The sequence below is a fragment of the Ruditapes philippinarum genome, unplaced genomic scaffold, assembly GCF_026571515.1.
Source record: "Ruditapes philippinarum isolate M1 unplaced genomic scaffold, ASM2657151v2 ctg1164_1_1_1_1, whole genome shotgun sequence".
NCBI lineage: Eukaryota > Metazoa > Mollusca > Bivalvia > Venerida > Veneridae > Ruditapes > Ruditapes philippinarum.
In genome coordinates this window covers 4,976-17,620 of record NW_026862141.1, presented here as the reverse complement: position 1 = coordinate 17,620, position 12,645 = coordinate 4,976, and the positions used below count along the sequence as shown (strand labels likewise).

The following is a 12,645-nucleotide window of genomic DNA, read 5'->3' as shown; positions in this document are numbered from 1 at the left end:
TAAAGAAAGGGAACATGTTAGTCTAAAACAACGGCAACAGTAAGGGATCCAACCATAGACTTCTCACATATTAGGCAATCACTTAACCTATAGTGCTTTTGTGGATGTGACGACAACCTATATATTAAGCTGGTGTGACTTTTCAAAACATTAGTTATATAATTACTCCATAACTATTCTCGTAAACTACAGTGGTATTGAATATTTAAATGAGTGCTATAATGTATTCATAATTGACAGGTCTATAAAATCAGACTATATATAGGTGCACTTTTACAGTAAAAACCTGGTCAAGAGGTACATTTTCTAGAAACAAAATAGCCAACATTCTTTTCTCGATTCAACCTCAAATTCTTCCAAGCTAACTGGTAGAGTCTTCACAAGAGTGACTATGAGCACCAGATAATTTACCTGTTTGTAATCTACTTTAACTTCTTTTGGTTAAATAGTCAAAAAGAAAACACCCTTTTACCAGCTATAATGCATGGGAATATTTGTCATGGAAGAAGCAAGAAACAAAGAATGCTTAAATTATCAGTGAAATTCAAAAATTATTCAGATGTTGAACATTGTCAAAAAAGGAGGGAAAAATATATTCTGGTTAGGATCAGATTACACAGTTCATAATATTAATACATGGGCTTGTGTAACTGGTAGACAAGAATTTATTTCTTCAAGATTTGTGTACTATACCATGTTGGTTCAGACAATTTCCTGAATAATAATTTTTATTGCTCAAAATGACCGTATAAGTACTTTTTTCTGCGGGAACTTTATTTCTGCTATTTCTGCGGTTCGTAACGACACCGCAGATTTAAAAACCGCAGAAAATTAAGCCTTTCCATATGTCTATGTCGGAATATGTCAACTACCGGTACTGTATAATTACATTACCCTGTAGAGTTATCGGCTTTTATAGATATGTTTCTTTATGTATCTGTCATGAATAATATATTAGAAAAAAAGTTACTTTACTTGTTCTTTCTGTTTAAATAAATATCATGTTTGTATGATTTTCGCTCACCCTAAGTTTTTTTGTTTTTTTTGTAAAATAAAACTTTTATAGTGTGACGGGTGCAATAAACATACCCTTTTGTATTTGTACACAATATCTTGTGTTTACGTGCAATTTTACCATTGTTTATTTTTCACACTACATATTTATACACATGCAGTATTACAGTTAATTGTTGTCATTAATAAACGCACGTTGTTGATTTTTGTTTATTAACGTTTATATACCGATACATGATGATTATGATGAAACACATTATAAGTCATCTGCATGGTTACCGGAAGTAATGTACATGTTACATCAACAAATCTTGAAATGTTGTCTATTTGTATGGGTTAATTTTGTAAAAATATCTAAATTAAAACGCAGAAATAAAAAACATAAATGCGAGAATGATGACACCGCAGAAATAAGATACGCAGAAATTTAAAACCCCTTATTTTAATAAAAATCGCAGAATATTAAGCCCGCAGAAATTAAAGTACTTATACGGTATCTGGAAAGCATTTAAACACTTAAAACTCAAATTGTTCCTGAGAATTGATAAAAATTGATTTTCAATTTCATACTGAGCATATTTCTGTTTTATCTGTTGTATAATTTTTCATTTCATATGCACCAATAGATCTTATGTTAGAATTCCAAATGTTATGGACCACAGTGGAGTCCCTTTCATTAATAACTTGCCTAACCTGACAAATCTTAAATTTCATCTGCTTTATATTGTAAAATTCAAAGCAGGACAGATCCTAGTAATAAATAAAAAAAGAATTCATTTAAGTTAAGTGATTCTGTGTTAGGATGTTGACCCCATTATCAAGGATACTACAAAGTTACATATAATGATTATATTGAACATTATAAAGTGGAAGAGACAATCAGAAAATACTGTTTCAACAGTATCATTTTACCCAGAAAACTGTGAGAGTATAAGGTCAGTGATTTGAGATTGATAGCTGGACACATAGCAATAATTGGGTAATTTAAAGTGCTGGCACATGTCCATTTGTTTTCCTATGAAAATCCCAGGGGATGCTGAGGTCTATTATAATATCTTACTGTTCTCTCAGCATTGACTGTGATATGAATGTATAGCATTGAATGACACTCTTAGTAATATTCATAAGGAAGATCTGGATAAAGAATAAGTGTCATTGTTGGTTGATTGTATTATGACTTTAACATACAGTTACAAATGAGAATCTGTTACAAATAATCTGATAAAGCATTACTTAGATAATGAAAATATGACAATTGTTTCAAAGAAAATCATTTGCATAAACATTGGTAAATTTATTGTCAATACTGGGGACCATTTGTTTATATCACTTCCTGAAGTTCTTATGCCAATATCAGTCAATTCTTTCACACGAATTTCAAAACCTAACATTTCAAAACATTTGAAATAAATGTAATATGTTCATAAAATACAATGTTCCTGACTCAAATCTATAAATAACACAATGTGTATGTTGACATAATTAAGAATTTGATAGTATTTCATGAACAACATTGACTTACTATTATATACATTCTTGCTGAGTTAAATTACAATGTGATCAACAGCTTGTAAAATATGGCTCAATATGGCAATTTACCAATTTTTGAAGTTACAAAGGGCAATAACTACTGTATGGATTTATATGAAACATGTTGATCATCATCCCCCTATTCATATAAATATTCCTACAATGTTTCAAGGAAAATAGACAGAGATATTTTGTGAAATTGCCCCATACACACATCCTTAAATTTTGGTACTTATGTGGCTAACCTTTTGTTCTCCCTATTGTTCTAGCCATGTAAGAGAAAGAGAAGCCACATAATAGCTTACTGAATAAATGACGAAATCTATTTTATCTTATTGTCCTATAGCCACTTAAGTATGTGTATATTTTCACACATGGCAGGATTTGAACCCCACCATCGTGAGTTAAAACTCAGAGAAGAAGCCTTAGACCTTAACCACTTGGCCCTGAAGGTCTCAGATATCTAAATTAATCCATTCAATGTCATTTAGAATCTCTCATAAAAAAAACAACAACTCAAATAATCTCATTTGATTAATGGCAAATGTGAACGTGTGTCAGTCGGATTGACATCTTGACAAATATACATGGTATGTCCATTCTAGGAGGTGGAGTGAGTGCAGCTGTAGGTGACAGGCTGTAATTGCAGGCTTCATTCTAACATTCCCACCATTTAATCATGCCTGCTCCCTCGGGAAATAATATATACTTCACTCTAATATTGTGTCCATGTATCTATATACTGGCAGTAATTATATTTGTTAGATGTAATCAAACAAGTGACTTGTGTAAACTCTTTTTCTTTACTTTTTCTTATAAACAATTTTTTCTATCTAAGTGAAAGGAGCATTTTATATAAGATTTTAACATCCTAAAACAATTTTATACTCTTTTATATTGAAATATTCGAAGAATTGGCCCAATATGAACCTATTTAATTACAAATCAATATACTTAAACAATAACTGAAAATTTATGTACAATCTATAACATGTTTTGGCATCAAAACTTCTAAAATAGATGTGGTTTTTGTGAGACTATTATATATATTTTGTTTATTATAACTGTATTAAATTGACAATCATTATTGTTGATATCATTTTATATTGTCTCAAACAGAGACAGCCATGATCATAATGGTGACTTTCCTACAAGAAAGGTATCTGAGTCAACATAACCTAGCTAACTGGCTGCAAACTTCCTGGAATGTCATCCATTGTGTCTGCTCTGATCTGAATAACAACCATGAGGGTTAGGTGGTTTAAATTCTGACCATAACTTTTAAGCATATTTCCTTCATATATTCTTTCCATTTTAAGTGCCCCAGTTGACCTTGGTAAGAATTTCATTTTCTTTTGGGTCTTTGAACCTGAGCAGAGCTCCTTTTAAATGACAAACAATAATAATGTTTTCAACTATTTTTATATGGACACTGCAAGTACACAAATATGTATACTGGACATTACAATATAATTGACAGATTAACAAACAAAGACTTTGTCCCATTTTCCATACTGGGAAAACAAAACATTAAGAAATAATGGGCACAAATAAGTTGACATAAAATCTATTGGACAATCAACTAGAAATAAATTGCTTATCTTAGCATAAACTACATAAGAAATGAACAATTGATCAGGCAAGATGTCTTCTTATCTAGTTTAACATGTTGTTCAAGCCTGATGTCGACTTATCTCTACATCAGTGCTGGTTTATCACATTGATCAGGCTGAATGTCTTCTTATCTCTACATCAGTGCTGGTTTATCACATTGATTAGGCCTTATGTCTTCTTATCTCTACATCAGTACTAGTTTAATATGTTGATCAGGCCTGATGTCTTCTTACCTCTACATCAGTGCTAGTTTATCACATTGATCAGGCTGAATGTCTTCTTATCCCTACATCAATGCTATTTTATACATTGATTAGGCTGGATGTCTTCTTATCTTTACATCAGTGCTAGTTTAACACATTGATCAGGCCTGATGTCTTCTTACCTCTACATTAGTGCTAGACTTATCCCTGCATCAATGCTAGTTTATCACATTGATTAGGCTGGATGTCTTCTTATCTTTATATCAGTGCTAGTTTATCACATTGATCAGGTCAGATGTCTTCTTATCTCTACACCAGTGCTAGTTTAACATGTTGATCAGACCAGATGTCTTCTTATCTCTACACCAGTGCTAGTCTTATCTCTACACCAGTGCTAGTTTAACACGTTGATCAGGCCAGATGTCTGCTTATCTCTACACCAGTGCTAGTCTTATCTCTACACCAGTGCTAGTTTAACACGTTGATCAGGCCAGATGTCTGCTTATCTCTACACCAGTGCTAGTCTTATCTCTACATCAGTGCTAGTTTAACATGTTGATCAGACCAGATGTCTGCTTATCTCTACACCAGTGCTAGTCTTATCTCTACATCAGTGCTAGTTTAACATGTTGATCAGACCAGATGTCTGCTTATCTCTACACCAGTGCTAGTCTTATCTCTACATCAATGCTAGTTTAATATCATCTTAATCATACCAAATGTATTCTTATCTCTATATCAATGCTGGTTTATCACATTTATCAGGCTGACTGTCTACTTATATCTACATCAATGCTGGTTTAACACATTGATCAGGTTGGATGCCTACCTATCTCTACATCAAAGCTAGTTTATAACATTGATCAGGCTGGATGTCTACTAATCTCTACATCAATGCTAGTTTATCACCTTGATCAGCCCAGATGTCTTCTTATCCCTACATCAGTGCTAGTTTAACACATTGATCAGGCCTGATGTCTACTTATCTCTACATTAATGCTAGTTTAACACCTTGATCAGGCTGGATGTCTTCTTATCTCTACATCAGTGCTAGTTTAACACATTGATCAGGCCTGATGTCTACTTATCTCTACATTAATGCTAGTTTAACACCTTGATCAGGCTAGATGTCTTCTTATCTCTACACCAGTGCTAGTTTAACAAACTGATAGGGCTGGATGTCTACTTATCTCTACATCAATGCTAGTTTAACAAACTGATAGGGCTGGATGTCTACTTATCTCTACATCAATGCTAGTTTAACACATTGATCAGGCCAGATGTTTTCTTATCTCTACATCAATGCTCTTTTATAACATTGATCAGGCTGGATGTCTACATATCTCTACATCAATGCCGGTTAAAACACATTGATCATGTGGGATGTCTACTTATCTCTTCATCAATGCTAGTTTATCACATTGATCAGGCCGGACATCTTCTTATCTCTACATCAATGACTTTTATAACATTGATCAGGCTGGATGTCTACATATCTCTACATCAATGCTGGTTAAACACATTGATCAGGCCAGATGTCTTCTTATCTCTACATCAATGCTGGTTTAACACATTGATCAGGTGGGATGTCTACTTATCGCTACATCAGTGCTTGTTTAACATATTGATCAGACTGGATGTCTACTTATCTTTATATCATTGCTAGTTTAACACATTGATCAGGCCAAATGTCTTCTTATTTCTACACTAGTGCTAGTTTAACATATTGTTCAGGCCAGATGGCTTTGTATCTCTACACCAGTGCTAGTCTTATCTCTACATCAATGCTAGTTTATCACATTGGTCAGGCCAGATGTCTTATTTTTACACCAGTGCTACTTTGAGACATTGGTCTGGCCAAGCTTTAAAGTCAATGCACTTGAAAATGCTGAAGATAGCCACACTTTGACTGACAGATCATTTCAGTAAGTTTGGATGAAATTGCACTAATAGTTATTAAGGAGTAGTCCGGACAAATTTTGTGATGGATGGACTTACAAGTGAGAAATGATCCTAATATATATTGCAGCTACTCTGTAGCAAGTGATACAAAAATCAAAGTAAAAGTTGAATTAATTTGTTTTTCAGATATTTTCTATTTAATACTATGGCATAAAAGAGACATTCAAGTTTTTTTATTTACAATGTGTGCATGTAAAAGCTAGTATGTGTACATGTGACAATATAATGAGGCCACAATGGCTGAGGCCACTATGGCTATAACATGCTCATGTGACAGCTATTACTTGGACATGTGATGTATATTATGTATGCTTTCATATGTAAAATGCATCCCCTTGCCATATATAAGCTACTGTTTGGCCACTATTGTCAGCAGATGTACCAGCTATTGCGTGCATACATAATATCTATTGTGTGGTCACATTGTAAATAAAAGATTTCCTATGTCCCCTTTATGACACTGTTATTTAAGGCATATTATATATGCTTATTGTTCAAGGGCTTGTTGTCTTTAAAATACTTTCCTTTAAAATCATGATCAGTTCTATTCCCTAGAAAACACTGGCGATCAGTTGACTGATGTATGGTGAATCAACTATGCTAATATTTTAATAATTATCTGACAAATGACTTCTAGATACTGTATAAGTGGATATTTATGCGTCACAAAAATTTTGCGAATGTCAAAAATTGGAGTTTTAGCATGCAGAAATTTTTGCAAAAATATGATTTCTTGAATTTAACACTGTTAATTACGCAGGTACATGTTAAGACTATGCCGTTATTGTAATCAATATATTCAGTTGTTTTTTTGTTGTTTTTTTTGTTTTTTTAATGCGTTTATTTAAGGTCGCCGCCGGAAAGCCCATATGGGCGACCGTACACTCAAGTCGGGTCATCCTAGAGCGTCCCGCCGAGATTTTTCGTCGATTTTTTTCCAGCTTTATTGGTGGAAGAAGACCCCAGGTGCCCCTTCGGGCATTATTTCAGGCACGAGCGGGCACCTGGTTAGAACCACCAACCTTCCGTAAGCCAGCTGGATGGCTTCCTCACATGAAAGATTTCGACCCGAGTGAGGATTGAACCTACAGCGGTGAGGGACCTGTGATCTCAAGTCAGCAACCTTAACCACTCGGCCACGGAGGCCCCTATTCAGTTGTTTCATACTTTTATTATTTAACATATATAACTGTTTGAAATATAAATTCTGTTAGTTTGATAAAGACCTGATCACACATTTCTTTGTCATATTTTGAAACATTCTTTTGTTATATGAATAACCTATTGTGTTATTTAACACACATATATTGTTTCATTAAAACATAAAATTATGATTTGTTAAAACTTAAACAAACATGCAATGAGAAAAAATCTCAGAGCCTGAACAGTCAAATTTATTCATGTATAAAAACGTGTTTGCAAATGATAGAATAAAGTTTTCCTAAGAAGAAATAATTTTTGCACAATCAAATATTTGAGAATAACTTCCATTCACAAAAATTTCTAGTAGCATACAGTAGAACAAGGTTAAAACTATAGAATGATATGTTAGCAAATGCCTAAACATTGCCGGGGGGGATAAGACAAGCCAAGTTTAGGAGTCTAACTGAACTTAAACCACAGTAGAGATTGTGTCTTTCTTATTAATTATACTGAATATTCAAATCATTTCAAATTATAGTTTATTTTACTGTATTCTGCCAACAATTGAAGATATTATTCAATTATTTTTGTAATAATTCCCTATTTACATTTTATTGGTAAATAACTGCTGTCTTTTGAGAAATCAAACATGGAAAATCGGCTAATAAAGTAACCAGAAATTACTTAAATTTCTCTTTTATTACAAGTATCAGACTGAATACCAATAGTTAAACTCGATAAAGAATTCTAGATGGTATGTAACCTCTAAGTATTTACTGGTAACAATGGTCTTGCTTTAAATCCCTGTTCAATGAAGCATTGTTCTTTTTTTTTGTCTTGCTTTTGTTGGCATCACATTTTTAGTCATTTTATGCCAAATAAAGAAGGGTTATTGTTTCATCATTTGAAGAGTTTATCATAATCATATCTGCAGTATGATGACTTGCAGATCTTGAAATAAATTCATTGGGTTTTAAGAATAACTAGAAATACTTCCATATGACACTGATGCCACCAATTTATTTGTCTATAATTACCAGTGACATTATATAGATACAAAAGTAATTACCTTCTACTATTAAAAAGTAATGTATATAAAAAATGTAAAAATAGTATTTTAATTAATAAATTTCAGAAAACTAGAGTGAGAAACTCAAGTATATTACAATGATTTCACATTAAATGTCATTTTGACCTTGACCTAATGACCACAAAATATAAGGGTCATCTACTGCTTAAGGGTAACATCCCTATTAAGTTTAGGTTTATTCCTTCTCAAGTCATAGATTGGACAAGATTTTATCACCATGATACTGGAACCTTGATTTTTTACATTTATAATGTCTTCAGAACATATTGGGGTTGTGAAGAGGCCATAATCAATAACTATTCAGTTTTAATAATCAAGGCTTTTTCCTTTTCAAATTATTGATTTGACCAGGATTTTACATTTAGTGTCTCTGTGACCTTGACCTTTGACCTAATGACCTATATCAGAAGGACTCATATACTAGCCATGGGCATGTTAATACCAAAGACCACAATAATGACATAAACATATGATATTCTGCACAATTATGACAAAAACAGGTCAACAAAATACACAATAATGACATAAACATGATATATTGTACACAATGACATTAACATTAGATATTGCACACAATGACATAAACATGAGACACTGTACACAATGACATAAACATGATATACTGTACACATTGACATTAACATGAGATACTGTACACAATGACATAAACATGATGTTTGTTCGTTTCATTTTACGCCTTTTTCCAACAGTATTTCTCAGTCATATAGGCGGGTTGTTTCCTAACCATTGTTCCTGGAGTGTTACACCACTACTAGACTACCTTCCTCTGTGCTAAACTACCAAAGCATCTCCCAGGGATCGAGCCCACTTCAGAGAGGTAACTGGATGAGAAGTCGTCCACTCTAACCCCTCGACCACGGAGGCGGTACATAAACATGAGATATTGTACACAATAACATAAACATGATATACTGAACACAATGACATAAACATGAGATAGTGTACACAATAACATAAACATGATATACTGCACATAATGACATAAACATGAAATACTGTACACATTGACATAAACATAAGATATTGTACACAATGACATAAAAATGAGATACTGTGCACAATGACATAAACATGAGATATTGTATACAATTTAATAAACATGAGATATTGTACACAATGATATAAACATGAGACATTGCACACAATGACATAAACATAAGACACTAATATACAATACCATAAATATGAGGTAATATACACAATGACATAAACATAAGACACTATATACAATATCATAAATATGAGGTACTGTACACAATGACATAAGCATGAGACATTGCACAGAATGACATGAACATGAAATATTCTACACAATGACATAAACATATGATATTGTAGACAATGACATAAAAATGAGGTACTGTACACAATGACATAGACATGAGGTACTGCACACAATGACATAAACATGAGATACTGTACACAATGACATAAACATGAGGTACTGTACACAATGATACAAATATGAGGTACTGTACACAATGACATAAACATGATGTACTGTACACAATGACATAAACATGAGATATTGTACACAATGACATAAACTTGAGATATTGTATACAATGACATAAATATAAGATATTGTACACAATGACATAAATTTGAGGTACTGTACATAATGACATAAACATGATGTACTGTACACAATGACATAAACATGAGATATTATACACAATGACATAAACATGAGATATTGTACACAATGACATAAACATATGATATTGTACATAATGACATAAATTTGAGGTACTGTACATAATGACATAAATATGAGGTACTGCAAACAATGACATAAACATGAGACATTGCACACAATGACATTAACATAAGGCACTGTACATAATATCATAAATATGAGGTTTATTGCACAGAATGACATATAAACTTGAGATATTGTACACAATGACATAAATATGAGATTTTGACTTACTTGCCTGTTTTTATCCGATGCATTATTTAACTTGTCTGTATAATATTTATACTGTAAATTCTTAAATATTTCCACTTGCCCATACAGGCTGTGGGACAATCTGGGCAAAATGGACAATTGATTTTGCCACCCTTGCTGATTTTTTTGTTATTTTACAAAGCACATTAATGATTCAACACATCAAATCATAATTAGTTTTTTGTCTCCTATATAAAAGAAATCATGAGAACTGAGATTTACTAATATTTTACCTGATTTAACTGGTGATAGTTATTGAAATAAAGACAGCTGTCTCACTGTATACTATTATTTTCCTGAATCCTTAGGCTAGATGTCAGTGAAGATCTTATAAATTAAGGTATAAATGTATATAGATAAAAAAATATTTTTTGATCAATCCTTTCTTAAATTTAGTAAATAGATAAGTTGTCAGCAATTTTTATGCTTCTGAATCTACACAGTGGACACAAACACTTAAACTTGCAAACTTTAAATTCAAGCTATATCAACCATTACAAAACAGCTTCTTAGATAGCACGGGCCTTTGTATCTTGTAAGGTTACCATAACTGTTTGACCGTCAACCATTTATTTTACTTTCGATTTAGGGGAAATTTGATAAAAAATCAAAATAAATTATACTTTTGATGTAGGGGAAATTTGCAGTAAACCATACATTTATGTGAGATAACATGGATGTACAGTACCTGTCCCCATTCTAATCTGGTGACATATGTACCACAATATTGCTACTAGGGCTTAATGAGAGCATAAATAAATCTCAATTTTAGTCACATTTATGTGACTGATATAAAACTTGTGTCATAAATTAAAACTCACCATATTGTGGTGGTCGAGATACTTTGCGTGCTCTTTGCATACTTATAACTTGTATTCCTCAATGTTCCTCTTCAACAAGAAATCATTCACATCCATATATAATAACAGAAACAGTAAATTTCAAGTTCTTCTGGATCAACTTCTTTTTAAATTAAATGTATTTTTTTTCAACCTGTAAGTCTTTATCTATTAATTGCTTTTTTTCCCCAAAATGTTACTTTTTCATTTAAGTTTTCTTTTCAATCAAAACACTGTTATTTTTGCCCGATCTGTATTTTCTATTTTTCTTTTTTTTCCCCCAATCTGATTTTTTTCCAGCAAGTATGTTATTGACAGACTGGAATGTAAATATTGTTCAGCAGAGACTGTATAATACAATAACTACAGTCACATCAATCCAGCAAACAAGTGTCCATTTATAATTTAGTCTCCAACCATGTTGTTATAATAAGGTGTTCAACTACACTTATATACTTAAAAACATGTGCGAAACAAAACCACAAACTTAGGTCCAAAATTGTATATTTTATTGTGGAAAAATCAGTTCATCATGTTTCCCTATATTCTCTCTAGAGAATGGAGAAACTTTTGTCTCCATAAAGGATGTGAGCAGCAGCTATCCTGTAACAAGATCCCATCACCTCTCACATACACTGTCAATTATTTTGCATGCTGCAGCCAAAAATTTATGAACAACTTGATTTAGTTCATAATCCTACTGTTTTTCAAGTATCTTTAAAAACTAAAACACAATGATTAAGTGAATCTTATCTGACAAGACATGCAAATTGGACAAAATTTGCCTTTCCTAACATGCGAATGTTCACTCAATAACGTCTGTAGGAGATTTCATTTACATATTGTCCATCACAGAAACTTGTATACTAACGATAAAAAAACTAATACTGCCCAAGTTTGCCAGAATTTTTCATCTTCAGGGAACATTTTAGAATAATAATTATAATAAAATATACAGAAACAAGAGGGCGATGTTACCAGAGACCTGTTACTATTTTTTAATACAGATAAGTCTGAAGTCATGGAGTGATATTGGGACCAGGGTCACTTTTGACAAGAGGGCGTTGATTCAAATCATTTTACAGGGGGTCAAATAGGCAAAGCTATATGGCTAATATCTAAGTTCTTCCATGAGTTATGTAGCTTCCCACAAGCAATTTTCAAGTCTGTGTAAACTAGTCAACCCAATGGTTGGACCAATTTTGACGCTGGGGTGAACATTTTAAAATTCTGTTTCCTAATGTAAAATAAGTGACCCCAATACACTCTGGGCCAATT

General features: G+C 32.6%; 1 protein-coding gene across 10 annotated transcripts in view; it reads right to left on the bottom strand.

Annotated features, from left to right (window-relative positions):
- Positions 1 to 11,404, bottom strand: part of LOC132718075 (dual specificity calcium/calmodulin-dependent 3',5'-cyclic nucleotide phosphodiesterase 1A-like) — an 88,331-nt gene extending 76,927 nt beyond the window's left edge. For all 10 annotated transcript variants that reach the window (XM_060701692.1, XM_060701695.1, XM_060701698.1 and 7 more), the window contains exon 1: positions 11,350 to 11,404. In XM_060701692.1, coding sequence (XP_060557675.1) covers positions 11,350 to 11,389 — 40 coding nt within the window. In that variant the 5' untranslated portion in view covers positions 11,390 to 11,404. The remainder of the gene's footprint in view (positions 1 to 11,349) is intronic.
- Between the last annotated feature and the right edge of the window lie 1,241 nt (positions 11,405 to 12,645).